Source organism: Anolis sagrei, chromosome 6, assembly GCF_037176765.1.
Source record: "Anolis sagrei isolate rAnoSag1 chromosome 6, rAnoSag1.mat, whole genome shotgun sequence".
NCBI lineage: Eukaryota > Metazoa > Chordata > Lepidosauria > Squamata > Dactyloidae > Anolis > Anolis sagrei.
Genome location: NC_090026.1, coordinates 11,437,624 through 11,464,412, shown reverse-complemented (window position 1 = coordinate 11,464,412; position 26,789 = coordinate 11,437,624). Strand labels below are relative to the sequence as shown.

Sequence of the window (26,789 nt, the reverse complement as noted above, 5' to 3'; positions counted from 1 at the left end):
GGGAGAAGCTAGAGATTCATAGAGAGATGTTTTTCTAGAACAGTAGTTCTTAGCCTGTGGGTCCCCAGGTGTTTTGGCCTATAACTCCCAGAAATCCCATCCAGTTTACCAGCTGTTAGGATTTCTGGGAGTTGAAGACCAAAATATCTGAGGACTCACAGGTTAAGAACCACCATTCTAGAATCTATAGGCCCTCCAGTATGACTGGAGCAACATGACCATAGAGTCACAGAAGGACCTAGGTCAGGGATCCTCAAACTTTTTAAACAAAGGGCCAGGTCACAGTTCCTCAAACTGTTGGAGGGCCATATTATATATATATATTTAAAAAAACATGAATGAATTCCTATGCACACTGCACATATCTTATTTGTAATGCAAAAACCACTTAAAAACAATACAATAATTAAAACGAAGAACAATTTTAACAAATATAAACTTATTAGTATTTCAATGGGAAGTGTGGGCCTGCTTTTGGCCGATGAGATAGGGTTGTTGTTGTTGTTGTTGTTGTTGTGTGCTTTCAAGGCGTTTCAGACTTAGGTTGACCCTGACCAAGGGCCGTATCCGGGCCCGAGCCTTAGTTTGAGGACCCCTGACCTAGGTATTCTGAGAGAGTACATTTTAAATCAAATATGTGCATTAGCATATCCACAAGAGTCAAAACTGCTATGTGGAGGGGTTATTTTATTTTTTTATTTCATGTCAAAAGCATTGCATAAATAAGTATAAAACTTATAAAAAGTATAAGAAAATAAAGGGAGCCCAAGTAGCTAAATAATTTAAGACCAAAAACAGGCAACAGGGACTGCATTGTGGCTTTAAACAGTTGTTCTGTGCATGAAGTGGGGCACTGTGGCAAGCATACAGATGCTGAATTGTTTGTTCTGATCCACAATCGCACAAGGTAGAGGATTCTTTTAGGTAGTGCTATTTTGCCAGGTTGTCTTTTGATCTGCCAACTCTACTTCTGAGTCTGTTCAGGGACTTCCAAGTTGCCCATTCTTAGTGTGCATCTGGAGGAAGACCCTTGTAGAGGAGGGGCATCCAGTTGGTATTGCCTGATTTTGCTACCCACAGGAATATTCTTGCTGTTGCTGAAGGATCATGTGTGTGTGTGGGGGGGGGGGGGGGGTGATTCTAATATTCTTTCCTGCCTATATTGTTGAATTTATTTTATACGGCAGTTCCTCCACTTTCATGAGAGTTAAGGTGAACACTGAAAAATCATGAATTAAAACACCTTTTCCCCCCTAAGTGATCTCTCTAGGAATCTATAGGTATGCTTGTGGATGTCAACCATAGAGTCATGCTGAAGGACCTAGAGATTCCTAGGAGGACATATTAAATCTATGAAAGTTAAGCTTGAAAATGTGGAGGATCTCAGTAGTGTGTGTCACTTGTCTGGTTTTCTATCATGACAAACTCCAAGGCATTTTCAGATTGAGATAACTGCAATTGGCCCACAGGCCACATAGTGAGGATTTGAAATAAAAGTGGGCAGCAGTGGTGGCCCTTTTGCTTGCCTTGGATTTCTAGACTCCTCTTCTCTAACCAACATCAGGCATGGTGAGAGCTGGAGGTCAATATCTGGAGGACTGTAGTTGGTCTCATTCTCACCAAAATCTACATGAATCTGCAGTTCAAGAGAAGCAGGAGAATCTTCCAGACCTCTTCTTCTGTTGTTTTTCTACTGCTTTGCCCCATGGGACCATCTTGCTGGCTCCAGGCACCCATTAGACTAAGTTGACAAGTCTCTTCCAATTTGAGAATATCCCTCAAGTGGTTTCCACCTCTCCTTCTTTGCTCTATTCCAAAGGGAGGGGAAGGGGAGAGAAAAACTTTAATATAGCTTGGAAGCATTACTTATTGGAGAATGACTTCCAGATTATGAAGCTGCGGTCCCCACAAAATGCTTTTCTCAAACTGCAAAGTCACTGAGCATTTATAGGCAGCCGTCAACATTTTATTTTTGTGCATTTTCTATCCCTCCCATTTTTTTTTTACATTATGTTTTTTCTCTTCTGTCTGAATTTTATGCTGCTTCTGTTAAACTGGTGTGAACATGGTCCCACACGATTGAAAATGAGGGATATAAATGAAATGAAGGAAACATTGGGGGCGGGGGGGGGGGGGGTATTGTACGATGTTCCATAGGCCATTGGTATCTACTGGAGTTTGGCTTCAGGACCCTCCCGCAATATCAAATTCTATGCATGATCAAGTCCCATTAAATACAATTGCATAGTAATATGGTGCCTCTTATATGAAATGGAAAATTTAAGATTTGCTTTTTTCGGTGGAATATTTTCAAACCATTGATGGTTGAATCCATGCATAGAAAATTGGTAGATATGATGGACTGACTGTAATTCCCATTGGCTTCAAATACCCCTGGGAATTTAGAGAAGTGGGGTATTGGTTGCTTAAATATACCAGCAAAGTGGGAATGTACCACCCCTAGTAGAGTTGTATGTGTGTTGTTTTTGCATTCAGTTCTAAGAGAATAATACTCTGCAATTAGAAATACAGCATAAAAAGGAATGGAATTGTTCCCTAATACATTACATATCTTCTTTATAGGGATTTTTTATTCTACAGAAAACAGCAAATAAAAATTCCCATCTTCATTGGAAATAGTAAGGGCTGTTCTACTGTTGGGTGTGAACACCAGACTTAGTACAGTTATTTCAAGATGTACGTCTTGAGAATTGCTTTAGGTCAGTTGATGAGAATTGCAGTCGGTCAGTGAGAAGATCTGTAATGGCAGACTAGCAGCTCCAAGAAACAACTTGCTTGCCACCACTGCCCTTTCCACCGTTTTGCTAGAGGGAAGCAAAGGGGTGTGATTGTACAGCTGGTCCATTTTGTAGTTCTTAAGTTGTATTTGCAAGATTTGTGGAGACAAGTCTATAAAAAATTAAATTGGAGATGACAGCAAAATCGGAAAGAATTGGTGAAGTACCCTACCACAGTAAAATCTTCACAATGCCCTAAAATATTGTTTTTTCACATGTTTCTTTTCCTGTAGAAATGTTGATGTAAATGTAAATTATTGTAGCAGATAAGTTTCTTTATGTGTGTACATATATGTGTATATATATGTGTGTGTGTGTGTTACCATTATAGCCAATCACTTGGGGCCGACTATGATTGCCTTCCAAGGGTAGAGTCTTGGCAGCGGGTCCATAAATGACCGAGAAGACCTATTCTGGATCTGCATGGTCTGTCATAGTAGGGACATAGATTTCCAGAAGGAAGGTGGTACATCTATATGTAAAATATATGTATAAGTTACTATCTTCTAGAGGAGCTAGCTTGAGGTACTGATTTGAGTGCTGGATTGTGACTCCTGAGACTGGATCAAATCCTCATTAAGCCACACAAACCCACTGGGTCAACTTGGGCAAGTTGCTGTCTTAGCCCCAGAAGAAGGCAATGGGAAAGCCCTCTGGAACAACTCTTGCCAAGACAATGTTTGGCAGAAGTTTACCATAGAGTTCTGAAATAAGCAAGTTAGTACAAGTTAGGTCCACAAACATGAGGGCATAACTATCTCTAGCAGTACTCTTCAAAATTGGCAGTATGGACCCCTAGGGCTCTTTGCTAGATCTCATAAACCCAATGAATGGGATGAAAACTCAATAAATGCTACAGCATGATTGGTAAATTCACAAACCCTTTGCCAGGTTGCAAGGCACAACTGGTAATGCAGTCATTATCAATCATCTCATTTAGTTTGCAGAAATAATGCTAATACTACAGGCAGTCCCCAAGGTATGAACAAAATAGGTTATGTACATTCGATCTTAAGTTGAATATGTATGTAAGTTGGAACATGTATACTTTTAAGTGTAATCAGCAAAATATATATGCATATATTAGTTTTGGATAGCACAAGGCAGAGTTAGCACCCTTGTGGTGTTTTGCTATCTGTGTCACTGTTCACTTTCTGTCCCTGTGATAATTGGATTTTGAAAAATTTGGCTTTTGTGGAAACAAGGATTGGTAAGAAAACTTCAGTGGAGACACCTTTTCCCAATGATAACTTTTTCAGGAGTGATTTTCTCTTCTGATGAGTAGATTTCTCTCACTTCCTGTTGTCTCACCACTGTTCTTAACTATGAGTCATTTGTAAGTCAGATATTTGTAACTCAGGGACTGCCTGTATTACTAGTTGATGTTAGTAGTAGTCCATCTCCTCAATCAGCATGGCTGTACTGATTGGGAATTTCTGGGAGTTGTACTCCCAAAGAGTAATTCTGCTTCATTGAAGACCTTGTGATAAGCTTTGAAGAACCGTAGTGTTTCTCCAGTGTACCATAAGAACATTTCTACAGTTCCCACCAAATGCACCCATTGTTCTCTTCGATATATTTTGCAAGAAACTGGATTTTTCTCACTGCTGGTCTAGATGGGAGCTAGGCCTCCTTGCCTTCTGGCTGTTCTCCAGGCATGCCATAAACTCCTGCCAAGGTTGGCAGAGCTTTAGTATCATAAAGTGGCCATCTGTGCGACCAGACTTTTTGGAAGTTGTATCTAAAATCTAATATAACTTGGAATTTGTCAGACACACAGAAATATCTGATACTATGAATGGTTGCTTTGTCCCTCAGTCCCTGCTGGTTTATGATGTCTTCTTTCCTGTCGTTTGGCTACTTTTGGCCTCCCAATACACCTGTCTTGATGTAGAGCCGTTGCGGAGCATTGAAGTGGGGAAAAATATCAAACAACTCTTCATTTGGTAAAAGGTTGTGTAAAATACTATTTTATATGACATGATTCCTCAGGAGACGCTCTCACCTGATTTAGTGGGAATAGGCTGTGGGTGGGAGATGTGTCACCAAATTACACTTGTTGAGAATATTAAATTTATAGTAGCAGGGTAGAGAAGGTAGTAATGCAAGTGACAGTGTACTTTCAGGGGTGAAGCACTTACGTCATCTGGGCATCCATTCAGGAGGTTCTGGCAGCCAACTGGTGCATGCACAGTTGGCCTTCCATGTTTGTAGGTTTTGCTTCTGTGAATTTAATTTTTATTATTATCTAGGAATTTCTGAGTCCTCCAGTGCAACTGTGGTCAACTATCATCTGAGGTTGACCATGAAGTCATGCTGGAGGTTCTAGAGAGAACTCTTCTAGGCATTTGTAGGTCTTCCAGTGTGTTTCTGTTGTCAGCTTCCTATCAAAATTGGCCATAGAATCACAATGAAGGATGTAGAAATATGCAGAATTCAATATTGACTCTTTTATATTTGGGAGAGGAAAGTGAGGCCTGTGGCCACATGTTTACCATCAGGGACACATAGTTTGAGGGTCTCTCCATGTCTTCAGGGTGTCCATTGTAATTGTCTACAATAAAGTATTACACTCTGTTCCTGGTTCTTTTGGCTGCATGTTGTCTCTATTTTGATTCAGATAGGGAAACACTCCCCCCTTTTGCTTTTGAAAATAAGAGCTGCTTTTAGCACCAGCACCTGCGTGGTCCTCTGAGACCTCTTAGTGGAGTCCAATTAAATACACTTGAAGTTGCAAGGCTCTTGAGAAGCCTGAGGGAACTACCACAAGGAGTGATTCTGGAAAACAATATTGGAGTTTTGTTCCTTTGTTCTTAAAACTGGCCTCAGCTATTGCTTCTTGATAGTGTCTGAAGCAGACATAGACTACGGTTGAACCCTTGAGGCCAAGCTTAGCCATCACTTAAGTCTTCGGTTTGCTTCCATTCCAATTCTTTACAGGTTCAAACCAAAGGTCTGCCTTATCCAGAATTCTGTTGACTTGTGTGCCATCATATCATTTCCAACTTATGGTGACCATAACATGGGTTTTTCTGGAGGTTAAAGAATGTGTCTTGCCCAGGCTCACTCAGTTGATTTCCATGGTCGAATGGGTAATTGAAGCACCGTGTCCAGAGTCATACTCCAGTGCTTGAACCACTACTCCCTAATTTGGTTGACTACATATCTACAATGTTCAGAAGCAATGCTTCATAGGTAAAAGGCAACTCTTGCCATTCATTCTCCACAGTTGCAGTTCATAGAAATACTGCTTCCGAATCTGGAGGTTTTACATATCAGCAACTTCCTCTAAAAGTTAACCATCGAGGTTTTTTTTCATATCAGGAGCGACTTGAGAAACTGCAAGTCGCTTCTGGTGTGTGAGAATTGTCATCTGCAAGGACATTGCCCAGGGGGATGCTTGGATGTTTTAACGTTTTAGCATCCTTGTGGGAGGCTTTTCTCATGCCCCCACATGAGGAGCTGGAGCTGACAGAGGGAGCTCATCCGCGCTGTCCCTGGACCATCAAGTTGTGCTGAAGGATGTAAAAATTCCTAGAGATAATACTTCTCTAGGTATTTTAGGTTCTCCAATTTCTTTGGCAAAGGTTGAGAATAGAACCATACTGAAGGACTTAAGACATTCCTGGATACGAAGACTCGATGCGGCTCAAAACAAAAGCATTGCAATACAACTTTAAATATACAAATACAAGTATTAAAACAGTGTTGAACATCATTAAAGCATATAAAATCAGAGCAGTCCCTGGCGATCTTAAAAACCTCCTTCTTTAAAAGCCTGCCTGAATAAAAAGGTTTTAACCTGCCACCTGAAGGACAGCAGGGAGAGGGCTATTTTGGCTTCCCTGGGCATGGAGTGCCAAAGTCAAGGAGCAGCCATCTCTCATTCCCACCAATTGAGCTTGAGATTGAGGTGGGATCTTTCCTGAAGATCTCAGGGCCGGGGCAGGTTCTTACAAGGGGATTCGGTCAGCCAAATAGCCTGGACCTGAACCGTCTAGAGCAGTGGTTCTCAACCTGGGGTCCCCAGATGTTTTTGGCCTACAACTCTCAGAATTCCCAGCCAGTTTACCAGCTGTTAGGATTTCTGGGAGTTGAAGGCCAAAAACATCTGAGGACCCCAGGTTGAGAACCACTGCTCTAGAGCTTTAAAGGTAGGTGTTAAATAAGTGTTATCTCAGGTTAAACAAAAATGTTTTGGGTTTTTTTTTGGTTGGTTTTTATTTATTTATTTATGAGTTTTCCACTTTCATAGGGTTCCTGTGTTCCAAACCCAAGTGAATGTGTATTCTGATTGTGGTCACATAACTGACTTGAATTAATTTGGGGATTGCTCTGATGTCTTACTTTCAGCTCCTTTTCCTACTACTCTCTTATCATGGCTGTAAAAGGGCTATTGGCCCAAACGTCTTAAGAGAAATGTGTTGCCTATGTCTTTTCCTTTAACCTTCATTCCTTGTCAGAGAAATTTCAGTGTTCTCCACATCTTGGCTTTTGCAACAGTGAATATAATGGCAGTAGAAAGGAGAAAGTGAACATATGAATCTGTCTTTACATTAGGACAGCTTCCCTTTCTGTTTTTGTTTGAGCCTTAACAAGACCCTTCAGACCAATTTGGGATCTCTGGTCAGATCCAGCTATAGGCAAAGGCTTGTTGCCAAAGAGTTCTGTGTTGCAAGTAGGCTGTGTATTGTCATCTATACAAGTTTTTTTTTTTGTCGTGTCAGGAGCATCCTGTTGTGAGAGGATTGGCCGTCTGCAAGGACGTTGCCCAGGGGACGCCCGGTTGATTTTGATGTTTTATCATCCTTGTGGGAGGCTTCTCTCATGTCCCCACATGAGGACCTGGAGCTGATAGAGGGAACTCATCCGCCTCTCCCCAGGACAGAAGACCTTTCGGTCTTCAGTCCTGCCAGCACAGGGGTTTAACCCACTACGCCACCAGGAGCTCCTATCTATACAGGTTGAGCATCCTTTATCTGGAATTACAAAATATTCCCCATCTAACGATATCCATAATCTTATGTTTTGGAGTATTTTGGCCGAGATGACACCTTTTTCTTTCTGGTGGTTCAGTCTGCGCAAACTTTGTTTCATACACAAAATTATTACAAATGTTATAATAATGTGTAAAAGGTGTAAATTAATTTTGCGTTTAGGCATGGCTCCCATCTCCAAGATATCTCATGTACTACATGTAAATAGAGATATTCCGAAACCTGGAAAAAAATCTGAAATCCAAAACACTTCTGGTCCAATTCATTTCAAATCTGGGATACACAATCCGTACCTGTTTTCTGTGTGTCTCTTCTTTTAGTGGTGGCTGAGGTGATGTGGCATGTGTGCGGTTGCCTAGCAACTCTGAGGAAGGTCTGCATCCCTGGTCAGGTATCTTGCAATAGACTACTAGGCAAAAGGGGAGGGGGGAATAATTTGCCATCCCAACAACCTGTAGCAGGACAATGACCCCGTGGCTTGTTTTTCTCACTCATGCATTGTTTCTCACTCAACTCCACTTGCCTAGTTGACTTGGCAGATAATGGTACAACTGTTCTGTGCATCGGCATTGCGGTTCTTCATAGCATCACTGTCTTCTGAGTGAGTTCATTTCAATATTCCATTCAGTGCATGTATTTTCGTCATGGATGATCTCAGGTTTGCTGCCCAATAGCACATTTTGAAACCCTCCCCTGTTTGATCTTATGAGACTCCTTATGACAGTATTTTCTAGAGATTTTGGGCTTTGGTTCCACCAAACCGTCATCATTTGTCATCATAATGAGTTGAGTGAACTGCAGTCCAAAACCATTGGTGGGTTTCATTTTCAGGAAGGAAATGTGGACTGGATCCCACCTATCACTCCAATATTCTCCTTGCTCAGTGGCTCTTGAAGATAGTCTCCATTTCCCCTTTGAGCTCCATAAGGTCTCAGGCTGCATAGCTCCACATTTTCTGGCATGTACATTGTCACTCCTCATTTACAGATTTGATTAATATGTTCTCTCTAGGTTGTCCAGTACAATTCTATAGTCAGCTTCTGCTTCTCTGGGAATCTCTAAGTCCTCCAGTATGAGTCTGGTCAACTTCCGGAGCTGGATGATCTAGAGTAGCGGTTCTCAAAGTGTGCTCCACAGAGCCCTTTGGGTCTCCGCAAAACATATTGAAGGGCTCTGCAGTTCCCTCATCATCCTCATCCTCCACCTCCAAGCTTTCCCTCCTTTTTCCTACTCCCCTTTCCCTACCCCCTTGCTGCCAAAAGCTTTTTTTCCTCACCTCCCTTATCCTCTAAAGCCGTTTTTCCTCCCTTGCTGCTCAGAGCATTTTCCCTTAACCCTCTTTGCTTCCAAAACCCCATTTCCCTCCCACCACTTAGAGCAGTGGTTCTCAACCTGGGGTCCCCAGATGTTTTTGGCCTACAACTCCCAGAAATCCCAGCCAGTTTACCAGCTGTTAGGATTTCTGGGAGTTGAAGGCTAAAAACATCTGGGGACCCCAAGTTGAGAACCACTGACTTAGAGGGTGCTTTAATTGTGCTTTTCCTGCATGGCAGAAGGGGGTTGGATTAGATAGCTCCTGGGTTGCTCCTATTTCTACTACTACTACTACTCTTCTTCTTACAACAAATGCTGGATGGCCATCTAGTGGAGGTGTTTTGATTGTACTTTTTCTGCATGGCATAAGGGGGTTGGACTGGGTGGCTTCTAGGGTTTCTGCTATTATTACTATTACTATTATTATTATTATTACAAAGGCTGGATGGCCATCTATCTGTTGGGGGTGTTTTGCATCAAAAAGTTTGCCTGTGCCTGATATATATACATCTATATAAATAAAAATGTGAAGTTTGTTTGTGGAATTAACAGAACTCAAAAACCATTGGACGAATTGACACCAAATTTGGACACAAGACACCTAACAACCCAATGTATGTCCTTCACCCAAAAATTGATTTTGTCATTTGGGAGTTGTAGTTGCTGGGATTTATAGTACACCTACAATCAAAGAGCATTCTGAACTCCACCAATGATGGAATTGAACCAATCTTGGGACACACAACTCTCATGACCAAGAGAAAATACTGTAAGGGTTTGGTGGGCATTGACCTTGAGTTAGGGAGTTGTAGTTCACCTACATCCAGAGAGCACTTTGGACTCAAACAATGATGGATCTGGACAAAACTTGGCACGAATCCTCAATTTGCCCAAATGTGAATACTGGTGGAGTTTTGGGGAAATAGACCCTGACATTTGGGAGTTGTAGTTTCTGGGATTTATAGTTCACCTACAACCAAAGAGCATGCTGAACCCCACCAACGACAGAATTGGGGCAAACTTCCCACACAGAACCCGCATACTTAAGGCCATGCAGTCCAATTCCCTTCACCAGGGCAAGAAAACGTAATCAAAGCCCTCCTGACAGAGCCATCCAGTCATAGATATAAATAGATATATATGATTCACACACAGAGAGAGATATAGTATCATGGATTTGAAAGAGACCCCTAAAGAAGGACAATTATATGTCGCATGTTCCAGAGTAGGCAAACCAGACAATCTCCACATCAACATTGACACAGAAACAACAAGGAATACTGTTTACCTACAAGCATAAAGGAATTACATATATTAGAAACCATTACTTTATTTTCCAGGTCACCAGACTGGGCCACAGCAACACGTGGCAGGGGACAGCTAGTTATATATAATATAGTATGTAAACATTTATTGGGGCTCCATGAGAAACTTTTGTTTCAAAAAGGGCTCTGCGGCTGAAAAAGTTTGACAACCCCTGATCTAGAGTTTCCTACGGAGTTGTTCTCCCCAGTAAAAATAGCTTTTTTAATTTGCGGGTTTTTTTTCTCTTGTGTGTTGGTCCTGGACACAAAAATGAAGAGTCTATTGTACAGGAAACTGTATGGTAGACAAATGTTTCCTGCAGGGATGTCTAAACAATAGCTAATGACCCTCATATTCCTCCGTTGTATAGCTTGTGTTTTGTGTGATTCTCTGCCTTGCTCCTTTTTGTGTGCAATTAAACAGCTTGAGGATTCGTGATGCTTCCAAACCAGTTCAGCCATCCATCTTGTTCTCTTTCCATACGAGAAAGTAGAAGAACAATTTGTGCGAGATTGTGTCTTTCTGTCCCCTAAGTATACATGGAAACCCAAAGGATTGTGTTGGTTTGAATAAATTGCTTGCCAGAGTCCCAGGAGCTATTCTGTCCATTATCATTGATGTCTTGGAATACTGGACTGCATTGAGCAATTATATAAAACAAATGAGGTGAAATCTAAAGGTGAGATCTGATTATGGATGGAGAAAGCAATGTTCTCTGTTTTGGCAAAGTGAGATGTGCATAAGGTAAGGTTATGGACTGCTTTCATCATTGGCACTGTACAGTTCTACTCCCTTATCTGTGGACTTGATACCCTCAGTTTCATTTACTCACTCTTCAAAAATATTTCAGAAATTTCTGTGCACCTCTCTAGGTCGTCCAGTGCTATTTTGTGGTATGCTTCCAGCCCAAGTATAATAAAAATGTAAGGTTTGCCAATATCTGCAGTTTCAGATGCCCATTGTGTTTGATTTTATGTATGTCAATCTCCTTTGTTTATTTTATTTTGTTACTTTATGTATTTTATTCTGATAAAATTTTGTTGCCTGCATTTTATATTTTATTTTGTTGTGTTGTGTCTTTGGGCTTGGCCCCATGTTAGCCGCCCTGAGTCCCCTTTGGGGAGATGGTGGCGGGGTACAAATAAAGTTGTTTATTATTATCATTATCATTATTATCATGTTGGTGGCATCTTGAAACATATCTCTGTTACAGGGGTTATAGTGTACTTTAGCTTCAGTATGCAATCACTTGCTTGATTTGTATTCATTACATATATGTGTATGTGTGTTCTTGACCATTTGTTTGTCTCCTTCCCTCAGTTGTTCTATCAATGCCCTCTGGCTCCCTATCTTAAAGAAAACCCAACATAACCACAACATAAAGTGGCAAAGATATGACTAGTTCTTGAGAGCAAGACAGGATTTTTCACCCAGTTGTATAATTAGAGTCACACTTTGAACACTTATCCTAACTTCCAGAATGTCATTTTCAGTTTGATTCCACCTAGGAATAACTTCTAACTGTAAGAGATTGAGAGTAGAATGGGTTGACTGCCTTTTAGAGGTTTTTAAGTAGAATTTGGATGGACATCCCACGGGAGTGCTATAATTGAGACCTTCCAGATTTAAGGATCAATGATTTTCTATTGTTGGCAGCAAGTGCGATGGGAGTTGTAGTCCAACATCTGTCGGGGATGCTTTGAACATGCGATTTTCCTGTTTCTTGGCAGAGGGTTGGACTGGATGGCCCACAAGGTATCTTCTAACTCTATGATTCTATGATAGCTGGAGAGCGACAGGTTGATAAGCCCTTCCAGAATTCATACATTTCACAACATTAGGGTCTCCTCTGGAAACTTTTCCTGGTCACAAGATCCAAACAGTGAGGTTCATACCTGCACAGAACTAGATCTATAATTTGCAGTCATTGACTCAGAGTCTTGGGATGGCAAGCTATGGATCCATCACTGCTAAGGTATGAACCTCACTGTTTGGGATTTGTCATGGATATCTCCAATCTACTGATATCTCTTGCCTACTGTCTAGGCTCGCTTGAAGATATATCGGGATACAATACTCAGCAAAGAAAAATCAGCTTTTCTCTATACTGACTACAAGTTGGCTCTGTCCAGAATTTGAAGGCTTTATAACACAATGAGCTGACAGCCCATCTTGTCCATAATTTCTCTCTCCCTCCAAAAGCCAAAATTGTGGTTAATGTCTCTCAAAGTACGAAGCAGTCCCTGTATTTTGAACTCTCGCTTGTCTTCAGGGTGGAGATCCCTGTGTTGATTGTGTTCTAACTTTAGGGCAAATGTCATGGGATCTCATTAACTTATATTGGAAGTTTCTATGTTTGTTTTTTTCTTCTTCCTGGTTCACAGAGGTATTCAGGAAAGTTTCATCCGTTGAGCATTGGTTAAAGAGGTTTTATATTCGACAGCCTATGGATGCATTTCTTCCTTCTTTGTTGAACCTTTTGCTTACTTAATTGCTTAACGCCAACCGGTCTGGGATGTGGTTTCTTTCTTTTAAAAAGTAAATTCATTTTGTAATTATTTTCTGAATTAACTATAGCTTTGATAAATCGAGTACAAAAGATTTACACCAAGCCAGGGGCATTTTATGTTTCTAAAATAACAAAATCACTTTCTATGTATTAAAGCTGTTTTGTTTCAGTTTTTAGGATAGGTGAGAGAGGGAATCCTTTTTTTTCCTGTGAAAAAAAGAAAAAAAATGCCTCCCTCTTCCATGGCTTCCAATTTTCATAAAATGTTATATCTCCTCTCCATGCCTTGGCACCAAAAGTATTCTATGCACGGACACATACTTAAAATGTGAGATAATATTTTGCACAATCTATTCCTATTTAAGCAAGCCTTGGGGATGGCTGTTGTTTGGCTATGGGAGTCCCTTGGGCATCCTTTATGCTCCAAGATAGAGATAAAAATGTAATGGTGCAATTAATAGCGTGCATGTACAGTCAGTATGCAGCAAGTTAAACCACTGAGCTGCTGAACTTGCTGACCGAAAAGTCAGTGGTTCGAATCTGGGGAGTGGGGTGAGCTCCTGCTGTTAGTCCCAGCTTCTGCCAACCTTGCAGTTCGAAAATATGGAAATGTGAGTAGATCAATAGGTACCGCTCCAGCAAGAAAGTAACCGTGATTTATGAAGTCCTGCTGGCTGTATGACCTAGAAGGTTTCTATATTTATTTATTTATTTATTTGCTTTATTTTTATACCGCATTTTTCAGCCTAAATCGGCAACACTGGCTCTTTGGCTTAGAAATGGAGATGAGCACCACCTCCCAGAGTTGGACATTGACATCAAGGGGGAACCTTTACCTTCACAGTCAGTGCTTAAGTACAGTAATCTTAAACTTGTTCTGATAGGGACTTAATGGGATGTAGGCTTTGACATTGTCCTGCATGGGAAGTCTTCAGCCCATTTCAGAAGTCTATAGGTCTTGTATGTTCCTTGCCCCCTTTTCTCCTTAACCCCTTGCCAATAAACAAGTACCTTTTCCAGTCAGATCAGCAAAAACTGAAGCTAGGTTGTGTGACATTATTGGAGAGAACCATGTAAACAATGACAGGATGGAGGAAATTTCCCAAGGACAGTTATGGGGAGACTTGTTTTCCTAACAGTGGAACTGGTCCTTGTTCAGGACTTGTCCAATCTGTGACCAGGTGTGTTTCTTCCCCAAGTTTGTTTGAGTTTTAGGGACCCCAGGGAGAATGATAGTAGTACCAGGCAAAATGTCATTTGGCTCAGCAGAGCTGCCCTTGATGCCCACTCTGTGATGTAGCAAACTGTTCTCTTAACCAGGGCAGGAGATCTGTTTGCTGCTTATTAAGTCTTCCAGTTTATTTCAATTGCAAAAGTTAATGTTTTATGAAAAGGGTGTCTGCTGTTTCAAATGTTATTGTTAGTGACACAGTAGGAGAGTGTGGATGAGCTCCATCTGTCAGCTCCAGCTCCCCTTGCTGGGGCATGAGAGAAGCCTCACACAAGGATGATAAAACATCCAAGCGTCCCCTGGGCAATGTCCTTGTAGACAGCTAATTCTCTCACACCAGAAATGACTTGCGGTTTCTCAAGTCGCCCCTGATACGAAAAAGAAAAAAAATAGATCAATATAACTATATATATATCAATATATGTGTTTATATGCTCAACCATCACCTTAGATTTAAATGGATGGGTATCTTGCCCCAGAATTACTCTAAAAACTCTGTGTTAAACCTGACTGAGCACCTTCCAGGGTCTGAGCATTGGTTTTCTTTCCAAATGGAAAGGCAAATTTTAATCATCAGCCTTCAAGGAGAATAACTAGAATGTGGTAGTGTCATGATACAAATTAGAAGACCATTGTCTCAGAATTGGAAAGGATCACAATGACCATCAGTCCAAACCTGGCCATGCAGAAGTCTACAGCTAAAGCATTCCTGAAAAATGCCCATTCAGCCACTGTTTAAAGATCTCCAAAGTGGATTTCTAGAGAATGACAGTCTGTGGAATGTTTTACTGATTGGAAAAGCAGCAACAGCTACATTTCTCAATGACCTGCACATCATCCGTGTTCCTAAAAGTTGAAGGGATAAAATCCGATTAGACTATAAGGTGTGCATCCCTCCAGATTTTTGACTGCAGTTCCTATTTGCCCCAGTCAACATCAACAAATGCTATTTACTCCCAGTTCTTGAAAAAAACATACATTTCCCATTCTTGGTTTACATAAAGTATTAATTTGACAAAAGGCTGAGGAGAAATACCAGTAGAAACCAATCTGATTGTAACAATGGCCCATAGCAGTCTTCAGCTGTCCAGCCACATGGCTATTTACATGGCAAAATGAAAACAAACCCACATGCTCACTTTCTGTATGCCGCAGTGAACACAGCCATGGTTGGCGAGCCTTTCCAGAGCTAAAAAGGAAATATTGCTTCCTTAGCCAAGATCCTTTCTGTTCTATGGCTAGTAAGGTCAACTTGGCCCCCAAATTTCTTGTTGGCCTCCTGGTGTTTACACAGCTTTGGGTTGTGGTGCCAGCCAGATACATGATGGCTGGAGAAATCGGGAGAGTGCCAAGTGAATTAAGTTGTGCTACTTTGGATGCCATGCAAACTCTAGAGCCAAGTCACCAGACAATCAAACTGGAGTCAGAGTGGCCCAGCTTATTTCAAGGGCTTTCTATGGCTCTTCTCCATTGTTGGCCATGTGGGGAGTGTTGGAGCACTTTACGACTTGTGAAAGCAAATGGGATGTGCACCTTTGGCAGAGGGGGCGCCAGGGCAGTTGAGAAAGGATCGCAGAAGCTGATGTGGGACTTGGACCAGAGGTGGGTGGCAGATGGCTTAATATTCATCTTGTGAATATATGGTGCAACCCAGCTCTTTCCATGAGCAGTGATGTGAAATTTCCAGAGGACATGAAGCTACAGAAAATTATGGGGTGTGTTTTTTTTGGGTTTTTTTTTTTTTTTTTTTGCAGCGCAACAAGAATAGACCTGTTGTGGAAATCTGAGTTACATGCAACAGTCAAGCTGGATCAAATTTTTATTCTGCTGTTTTGGCATTATAAAATGCATGATTTGCAACTTGGCGTGAAAGCTGCACTCTTAACACTTACAGAGAATCCCTATGAATAGTGAGTGTTTGTATGTTAGATAGCCAGTGTGGTATTGTGCTTTGAGCCTTAGGCTATGACTTTGGAGACCAGGGTTCAATTCTCCACTTGGCTATAGGAGCCCATTGGGTGACCTTGGGTGAGTCGCACACTCTCAGCCCCAGAACATCCCATTGTAGGTTCATTTAGACTTGCCATATGACTTGAGCACAACATGTTATGCCATAGCTACACGGAGCCCCCAGTGGCGCAACCCTTGTGCTGGCAGGACTGCTGACCGAAAGGCCAGTAGTTTGAATCTGGGGAACAGGTTCCAGCTTCTCATGTGGTGACGTGAGGGAAGCCTCCTACAGGATGTTAAAACATCTATGCGTCCCCTGGGCAATGTCCTTGCAGACAGCTAATTCTCTCACACCACAAGCGACTATATTACTTTGGGATGCATGATTTTACTCCAAACACCCCATTCAAGCATTAATTTATTTTCTACTAGTTACATACTTTCCCCACCCTTCATCCAGTGAGTTCTAAATGATGTTCATGAGTTTCCTCCGCTCAACATTATACTCACAACAACATGGGACAGGCTGAGTGAGGGTCACCCGCCAAGTGGAGACTTGAGCCTGGATCTCCCAACATGTTGTTGTTCATTCGTTCAGTCGTCTCCGACTCTTCGTGACCTCATGGACCAGCCTACGCCAGAGTTCCCTGTCGGCCGTTCCAGCAATCATGCTACTGTGCTTTCCCGCAAGCTTTGCTACAAGAGGTGTCCTTTTGGAAAGTGACATTGTTATCCCATGGGTCATTTCAAGTTATCATAAAGCTTCAATTTCAAGCTGGCGACCTTGCTATAAGTTGACTCTTGGAGGCATTTGCAACCTTGGCTTCAATGAGATGGTGCTCTGAGTACTTTTGAAGAATGAAAATTGGCCTTTAAATCGAATTTACTCAATTTTTGGTGGATTCTCTGACTCTCCATCATACCTTGAGGACTACAACCCTATATCAATTACTTGCTCATGGTTCTCTTAAAGATGTCAACCCTTCTGTTTTGGAAGGACAGGCTCTCAAAGTTTGTCAGTTCCCCCTCTAACCCCTACAAGTAAGAAATAGTTGCTGTTTCTTCCTCAGTTGTGTTTTTAGTGCTCGACTCTCTCTCTCTTCTTTATTTATTGATGGCCAGAGGCTCCTGTACTGTCGGATTGCATCAAGGAGATGAGGTTGCAACTCGGTCAGTGCAGCAGGAGTTGAGGGAAACGCTGCACAGCAGGACCACAACTGAAATTCAATGTTTTCTCCCACGAAATGACAGTGCGGAGGTTAGAACTCTATCGCTTGGGCAGGAAGGCAAACCCGAAGGCTGCAAAGTCTCATCTCCACCTTGAATTTGTGACTTGTATGTCCCAGGAAGGGAGATAGTTTTCCTTTTCCAAATTAAATCTGTACTGTAGAATTAATGTAGTTTGATGCCATTTTAATTGCTATGGCTCAGTGCTGTGGAATAATGAAAGTTGTGAGACACTAGCACTCTTTGACAGAGAAAGCTAGACACTGTAAAACTACATCTTCTAGAAATCATCTCCTACTTTCACTCTAGCAACCATATTTGTTCATATTGACATTAACTTTCTTTCCTGGCTGGTTAATCACCTGGGACTAGCACTGCTTCACAACTGCTTCCTTTCAGCTATTAAAGCAAGGCATGTCTGACCCTATTTACTGCTGGAATGAGCAATTGCTTTAGGTCACCTTCACGGAGCTTGTGACAGTTACTTTTTTGGAAGGCCACTCTCAGAACTCTCCCCTTCCTCAGCCAGCATGGCCACGGAATTAAAATCCATACCCAGACTATTCATTCATCCAGCCTTGTATCATCTACTCTAATGCCTCCTAACATGATGTGTTCTGGATTTGTTAGACTCCAAATCCTCTGGAGTCCAGCCAACTTCTTATCCCATTAAACTTGGAGTAAACACTGCCCTCTTATAAACTAGACCCACACCTTATGTGAATCACTGCCCCTCCCTGCAATATCTTGCTTATCTAAAAGAGAGAGAGAGAGAGAGAGAGAGCTGTCAGTCCATGATTCTGCATTTGTTTCTTTTTTTTACTCCTCATGTCTTATATGGGATTGCAGAATAACCCCAAATCTATAATTGTCCACGTGAGTGGCTGAGAAAGTGACATGTTTGCTTTCTGATGGTTCAATGTACACAAAGTCTCATGCCCCAAAAGAATAAAAATATTGTGTGGAATTACCGTCAGATTCCTTTATGAAACATGAATGAATATTGTGTTTAGACGTGGGTCCCGTCTCCCATTATCTACATATATTCAAATACAAGTCTCTCTCTTAAAAAAAAAATGACAAATCCAAAGCCGTTCTCATCTCAGGCCTTTTGGATAAGAGATACTCAACCTGTACTTTTAAACATCTCCAATTTCCGTTCCCCAAAAAAGTTAATTAAAGGTCATATACTGTTTTTAAGTAATGTATGATCCAGAATTTGATTGGTATATACTGGGAGGTGGCTGGAGGGTTATTTCTTTCTCTTTTTTTACAGCAGCAACCTTTGCCTGTTGGATGTGGCTCTGACGCAAAGGTGACCGTCCGTGGCAAGTTGAGCGCTCTTCCTTTCCTTCCTGGTTCCGTTAAGAGGATTTCTCTCAAATCCTCGCCATAGGCTGGCTCTGTGCGGCTTAGGCCTTATCTTGCGTGTGCTTTGTGGGGGTTGGGAGCAGTGGGCCACGCGACCTCCCCTTCAGCGGGTGGCCTGCCCGTTGGTGAATGGGGATCCGTCTTTCTGCAAGGAGGGGGGAACGCAGCTCATACGAGTGCCGTCTGTACAGAAGCGGTACATCCAAGAGAGTGCTTGGGTGTGCATTACTCTTTGCCTGCAAGAGGCTCATAATCCCAGTTACACATGGGTTGAGCATGCCTTATCCGGAATTCCAAAACACTCAGAAATTGTCCACTTGAGTTGCTGAGATAGGAACACCTTTGCTTTCTAATGGTTAGGCAAAAAATATTCAGAGGTGGTTTTGCCTGTTCCCCCATCTCCTGAAATATGGCCATTAGATTGGCTTTCAATTCTGGGAAAAACAAATATTTGAATCAGGGATTTCTGAACACAAATCCCCAAATCTGAATTTTAAAACATTGGCCTGAATTTTATTACTGTTTGCTCATCCCTTATCTGAAATTCCAGAAACCAAAATACTCCAAAATTGGCCACTTGGGTGGCAGAGATAGTAAAACCTTTGTTTTTTGATGGTTCAGTGTACATAAACTTGGGTTTCCTGCACAAAATTATTAAGAACATTGTCTGCCGTTACTTTCGGGCTGTGTGGATAAAGTGGATATGAAACATACCGTAAATAAAATTTGCATTTAAAAGTCCAAAATACAGTACTTCTGGTCCCAAACATTTGGGGTAAAGGATATTCCATCTGTATTGTTTGCATTCAAGTAACAGATTCCAGAAAAACTTTTAAGACTCCTGGACGTGCTGAGAAGAAAGCTGCCTGCAGTTCAGATTTTCTTTAAGGAGCATTGGTTCCTCTGAATATCAAAAACGGTTAAGGCCATTATACTCTCTTTCCAAAACTTCTTCACCAACTGTGGAGAGTTTTTTTATTTCTCTCTAAAAATACAGCGCAGTGCTTAGAAACATCTTGGTAGTTTTGTTCATTTATGAAGCTTAGATGTTTTACCTTTAGCTAGCTTTTAGCATCTGTGAAATGGCTGCAAGTGGTTAGGACTACACAGAACTTTTAATATAATATTTTGATGGTAAAGGTAAAGGTAAAGGTTTTCCCCTGACATTAAGTCCAGTCGTGTCCCACTCTGGGGTGTGGTGCTCATCTCCATTTCTAAGTCGAAGAGCTGGCATTGTCCGTAGACACCTCCAAGGTCATGTGGCTGGCATGAATGCATGCAGCACCGTTACCTTCCCACCTGAGCGGTACCTATTGATCTACTCACATTTGCATTTTTTCGAACTGCTAGGTTGGCAGAAGCTGGGCCTAACAGCGGAAGCTCATGCCGCTCCCCAGATTCGAACGTGTGTCCTTTTGGTCAAAAAGCTCAACAGCTCGGCAGTTTAACCCACTGCACCACTGAATTTCATTTCGTTTCTAGGGAGAAGCAGCACCCATTTGCAGCCTTATCAAGAAGTCTTGGTTATTTACATCTGAATAGTTGTTTATGGTCTTTAAACAAAAACAAAACAAAAAAAAACCCCAAACCCTTCATCCATAAAGCCGGAAAGAAATTCTGGTTGCTTGGAGAAAATAATATCTCAGCGCATGTGACTGCACAAATAACTATTTTTAAATCTGCAAAATTTTCTGCCAGAGTCATTTGAAGTCATGTTCAAACAGAAGTTACCTGAATAGCTTAAGAACAGTCGGGGAGCAGGCTCAGCTTGCTTTACTTCGTTAAAACAAAAAAGTTTCATTTCTATTTGCCTTATCTTGCAGATTGGTGCAAAGATTTTCTGTTTTTGAGAGGCAGTGACAAGTTTTAGGATGTTCATGAAAGCCAAGACTTCAGTTTTAGTGCACAACAGGGTGGGGAAAGTGTATCATCTCAGTGCAGTTTTGCGGCCCTTTAGTTTGATTGGGGAGGAGTGTCCCCAAATACCACATTTTGAGGGGTTCCCTTGATAATGTAAGTCTTGAGGTTGATTTCTAGGCTACTTTCTGTTGTGACAAGATCCAAAATTACTCCCTTATAAACACACATTGAATTACCCTCTGTATTAATTCAATGTGTGTTTATAAGGGAGTAATTGAATTACCCTCTGTATTGGAGCCCCTGGTGGCACAGTGGGTTAAACCCCTGTGCCGGCAGGACTGAAGACCGACAGGTCGCAGGTTCAAATCCGGGGAGAGGCAGATGAGCTCCCTCTACCAGCTTCAGCTCCTCATGCAGGGACATGGGAGAAGCCTCCCACAACGATGATAAAAACATCAAATCATCCAGGCGTCCCCTGGGCAACGTCCTTGCAGACGGCCAATTCTCTCACACCAGAATTCTCTTACGACTTGCAGTTTCTCAAGTTACTCCTGACATGACCGAACCCCCCCCCCCCCAAAAAACAAACCCCTCTGTATTCAGTAGGGGCATTCAGTGGCTAAAGGTATTCAAGCTGCTATGTAGGTTGCCCTGTCCAAATTATAATGAAGCTTCGATCCTTTTTTCCAGGACCCAAACCGCCGTCACGCTGAAGCGCCACAGGTAGCCTCGTTCAGGACGGACCCTTCTGGCCTTTGACCATTTTGCAGGTAAGCCTGTAATCTTTCCTTTTGTGGGCAAAGCAAGGATATGTTGCACTGGCGTTGCCTTCCAGTCGCTGAGACTTGATGCCCATTTTAAGTAGAAGTGAGCAACATAATGGCATGCTATTCTTAAGTGCTTCTATGAGTGAGAAATGTGGCATTCAGAAAGCCTATATGGAGTTTTTTAAATCCCCACACTTCTATTTCAATCTCTTAATCGTGGCTCCCAACCTTTGTTTGTCATGTGTTTTGGAATTCTGCTCCCAGAATTCCTGATGGTTTAGGGAGTTGAAATCCCAAAAGCTTGGAGCTGCTTTAGAAGACTCGGTTTCACTTGTATAGACATAGAGAAATAAAATAAATGGACGATGGGAGTCATTTTTATTAAGAATTAAGAGATCAAGATAACTAGTAACCAAACTCTAGGACACTCAATTTCCAGGTATTTTTTTCCTGTCTTGTTCAATGTTTTTGGTGGAAAACAAAAATAATTATTCAGGCAATTCATGTATTTTAGGAGAGGCTACATTGACCCATCCATGGTCATTGGAAGACTATATTTATCTACCATGCACTGATCTACCCCCTAGGTTTTAAAAAAAACTTTTGCTGTATTTCCTTTAAAATACGTTTCTGGATGGCCTTGTTGGTAAAGGCTATTTATAAGCAGGAGATGAACTTAAAATGGGACATGAGCTACACTTCCCCACTTTTGCTATATATCAGTGAAACTGCTGAGGGATGTTGGGGGAGTGGGCTTATTAACAAAAGACCCTCATAAATGTACAGCAGAGTAACTTATTCGAAGCAGTGTGACCCAGCACCAGTAGCCCAAAGTGATAAAAAGAACAAAAACACACAAATGTTATCACTTCCATAGGAGACTTTTCTTTTTAGTAAAATAATATGGTTGCACTATTTACAATAACAAGGTTTCCATAACAGAAATAAACTTCTATATATTTCTTTCTTTGCTTCCACGCTAGGCTTCTTTTTCATGCAGATAAACAGCTTCGCTCTCACAGAGCCTCCTCTCACACCAAAGTTACACAGGAGCTTCACACAGTACCTTTTTACACACAGCAGCCTTCAACCTGGGGCTTCTCTCAGTGAAGCTTCTCACACCAGGTCTTCTCAAACGGAGGCCTACTAACACTGAGGCCTACCTCACACTGAGGCCTTTTTCCTACTGAGGGTTCTCTCAGACTGACACCTCTCATTATACTGAGGCCTACTAACACATTGAGGCCTTTCTCCAATAGAGACCTCTCACAGACTGAGACTACTAAGATACAGACACACCTGCTTATATAGAACTACAGCTTTTGCTGAGTCATTGCATCCGTTTGACTCTTTCAGTGCTTGACTCACATTTTTGTAATTAAAAATACCTAGTTAATTTTAATATTATTGACAAGGGATACCAGCAGATCTCTGAGAATTTACTTTCCTAGACTACTACTTCCACAGTTTTCCAGTCGCCATGGTGCAGAAGGCAACTTCAGAGGATAGAGCGTGACTGTTCTGGGCCAGTTAGATGATGTCCTGTGAAATATGGTTAGCGCTTAACTACTGTTTTTATCATCTTTCTTTTTGCTAAAACCAGTGGAATACCGGAAACGCGCAAATCTGGGTTTGAAACTATGAGCTCGGTAGCAGTGTTAACACCTGAAAGCTTTGCTGAGCACCGCAGCGGCTTGAGGGATGAAGAAACACGAGGTAAGATGGTCAGGAGTCTGGGGTGCGGTGGGAGCTTCTAAGCATTTGTTACAAGAAGTGATATTGCAGGGTAAGGGTCTCAGAATCCTAAATCCTGGAGGAATATGTTGTGAAAAATGGAGGAAACTTGTTTTCTGCTGCCTCAGGAACTAAAACACAAAACGATGGATTTAAATTCCAAAAAAGAGATTGAGATTCCACCTAAATGTTAGAAAGAACATTTTTTTCACTGTAAGAGCGGTTTGACATTAAAATAGATTGCCCTAGAGGGTGGTGGGCTCTCCAGTTTTGAAGCTCCTTAATTAGAGGTTAGATGGGAATCTTTTAGGAGTTCTTTAGTTGTATATTCCTGGTCTATGGTTATGTGTAATATATGAAAGAAAAAAATATATATTTTCTTCTGGAAGAATGGGCCTGCTGCAACCAAGTGACACATTTGCTCTAAAGAACAGTCTTTCCTTCTCACTAAACACATTCTTTTCCCTACTAATTTCCCCCTGGCTCCCTCAAAGTAGGTATAAGGAAAATATATATTTTACTATTAGTTTTAGATCTAACATAATCTATTACAAATTTCCCACGTATCAATAAGTTGATCTTGATCTAACTTGTCCCGCTCCCAAGTATCGGGTACCGTATATACTCGAGTATAAGCCGACCCGAATATAAGCCGAGGTACCTAATTTTACCACAAAAAGCCGAGGGTGGGAAATACAGCAGCTGCTGGTCCATTTCAAAATAAAAATAGATACCAATACGATTATATTAATTGAAGCCTCAGTAGGTTAAATGTTTTTGAATATTTACATAAAACTGTAATTTAAGATAAGACTGCCCAACTCTGATTAAACCATTATTCTAACCTTCTTTGATGTAAATATGCTTACGTATCCTTCCAACAATAATAATAAAGGGTAAAATAATAAATGAAATAATAATAATAGAGTAAAATAATAAAGGTAATAATAATAAATTAAAATAATGGCATACTAATGATAAATAGATTAAAATAATAAAGGTATTAATAATAGAGTAAAATAATAAAGGTAATAATAGAGTAAAATAATAAATGTAATAAAAACAATAATAGAGAAAAATAATGTAAATGTAATAATAATGTTAATAATAATTAGAGTAAAATAATCCATGTAATAATAATAATAATAATAATAATAACAGCAACAACAACAGAGTAAAATAATAAATAACTTTGACTCAAGTATAAGCCATGGGGGGATTTTTTCAGCCTAAAAAGAAGGCTGAAAACCCTAGCTTATACCCAAGTATGTATGGTACCTTCTTGTTGTCAGATATCTGAGGAAGTAACAAACCATGGACCAACTGTGGTATCAGTAAACTCAAAAAGTGTGTCATCTCATACTAAAAAATCTGCTCAAAATAGTGTGTAAAAGGATCCATTTTTTAAAGATTTCCTAAAAGACTTCCTCACTCCATCTCTGGTTTCCCTGCTTGTTGCTTTCTTATTATAACCGTTTTTAGCAGGAATATGTTCTTGTTGTGCAATCTCTCTCACTCCTTTTCTGCTGGGCAGGTGGTGTCCCAGAGGATGAGGCCTACATCCCCACTTACTTGGAAGCTTTCCCTCCGCTCCCGGAAAAGGGAGCACCTGGGGAAAAGTCCAGTGAGCTTACGGGAGTATGGAACAAAATCCGGCCTATCAAATCCTCTGTCATCACCCAGGTGAGTACTTGTTAGGCCATGGAGACTCTTGCTTTCACTCTGGGAAGGGTTTTCCTGGCATGCCTCAGGGAGTCAGAAAGTTTCCCCTGGGGCAGATGGAAACTGCTCTCCAGTGTTGTTGGACATGCTTCTTTACCTTTGCTGGTGAAAGAAGACATAGTTGCCCATCGTAGCAATATCGGGTGCTGATTTTAAAGGACCTGAGAGATTTGAAGGCACATGACAGCAACAATAAGAAATAGGGGGGAAGGTTAAAAGTTGAAAGCTTCCTAGTTGAAAGAAAATGACTTTTGAAGTATACAATAGGCTTAGGAATATGGAGTGGGGAAGAATAGGTATGCATTTTCAATCCTATAGCATTAGATCTCATAGAATCAAAATGGTTCCATGGAAAACTTCATGGAATCCTCTTCTTTAAAAGGGGATGGGTTTACTTTTAATAAATGATTAGACAAAGATGGATAGTCTCTCAGTGACTGCTGGGCATAATATCTAAATGTGACGTCCACTTTCAGAGGTGGTATATTTCTGAATATCAGATACCAAGGACAAATGTGGGATATCAATTGTTTTATTTCCAAGTTAGGGGGATTTCAGAAAATATTAATGAGCTAATGTCACAGTATGGACTCCTGGTCCCATTGAGTAGGTCTGTTCTTAAATTCGGAGTAGTAACTTTGTCATCATGGCTCCTGGGTTCTGCTTGGCAGGTGTTTCACGTCCCTTTGGAAGAGCGACGCTACAAGGACAACAGCCAGTTTGGAGAAGGCGACGAGGCCAAAGTTTGTGTGGATATCATGCAGAAGACCGGGGCTCACATTGAGCTCTCTTTGGCCAAAGATCAGGGCCTGTCCATCATGGTAACCGGCAAACTGGACTCTGTCATGAAAGCTCGGAAGGAAATCGTCGCTCGGCTTCAGACCCAGGTGTGTGTCCAGCTCTTCTGCTCCATGAACCCACATCTTCTGCCATCTCCCTGGACTCCCTTTGAATCCATCAATATCACTGTCATTTCACCCTCTTTGTGCAGGCTTCAGCTACTGTCACAATCCCCAAGGAACACCATCGCTTTGTGATTGGCAAAAACGGCGAAAAATTGCAGGAGCTCGAGCTGAAAACGGCCACCAAGATCAACATCCCACGACCTGATGACCCCAGCAACCAGATCAAAATTACGGGCACCAAGGAAGGCATTGAGAAGGCTCGGCATGAGATCTTGCTCATCTCGGCTGAACAGGTGAGTGGCTGGTAATTAGTTCTCTTTACCCACTTCCTTCTGGCGGAGGAAGGTTGGCATGAGAAACTGCACCAGATATGGTTAGTCCAAAACAAGTTGGGGTTGTAGCTTCTCCTCTTGGTTTTAAACTACTGTATATACTCAAGTATAAGCCAACCCGAATATAAGCCAAGGTACCTAATTTTACCACAAAAAACTGGGAAAACATATTGATTCAAGTATAAGCCAAGGGTGGCAAATGCAGCAGCTACTGGTAAATTTCAAAATAAAGTCAGATACCAATAGAATTACACTAATTAAGGCATCACTAGGTTAAATGTTTTTGAATATTTACATAAAGCTGTAATTTAAGATAAGACTGCCCAACTCCTCTGGGGAGGCCCTGCTTTCCGTCCCGCCACTGTCACAGGCACGATTGGTAGGGACGAGAGACAGGGCCTTCTCGGTGATTGCTCCCCAGCTATGGAACTCCCTTCCTGGTGAGATCAGGTCAGCCCCCTCCCTCCTGTCCTTTAGAAGGATGGTAAGCTTTCGGGACAGGGCAATGAAGCGGCAGTGGGGAAGATGACAGGGCCAATTGGATTTGATGCGGATGACTAGGACGGTTTTTAATGGTGTATTTTAATATTTTGATAAATGTTTTTTAATGTTTATGTATTGTATGTGAATTTGTGTCCCGGTATTGAATGTTTGCCATGTATATGCTGTGCTCCACCCTGAGTCCCCTTCGGGGTGAGAAGGGCAGAATATAAATGTTTTAAATAAATAAATAAATAAATAATAAACTCCAATTGAACCATTATTCT

General features: G+C 41.4%; 1 protein-coding gene across 1 annotated transcript in view; it reads left to right on the top strand.

The window, feature by feature from the left end:
- The window catches only part of LOC132777680 (vigilin-like), a 70,602-nt gene that overhangs the window by 7,406 nt on the left and 36,407 nt on the right, over window positions 1–26,789 (top strand). The window contains exons 2-6 of the mRNA XM_060780090.2: window positions 21,253–21,332; window positions 22,933–23,045; window positions 24,598–24,746; window positions 25,457–25,672; window positions 25,777–25,983. Of these exons, the coding sequence (XP_060636073.2) occupies window positions 22,970–23,045; window positions 24,598–24,746; window positions 25,457–25,672; window positions 25,777–25,983 (648 nt within the window). The 5' untranslated portion in view covers window positions 21,253–21,332; window positions 22,933–22,969. The remainder of the gene's footprint in view (window positions 1–21,252; window positions 21,333–22,932; window positions 23,046–24,597; window positions 24,747–25,456; window positions 25,673–25,776; window positions 25,984–26,789) is intronic.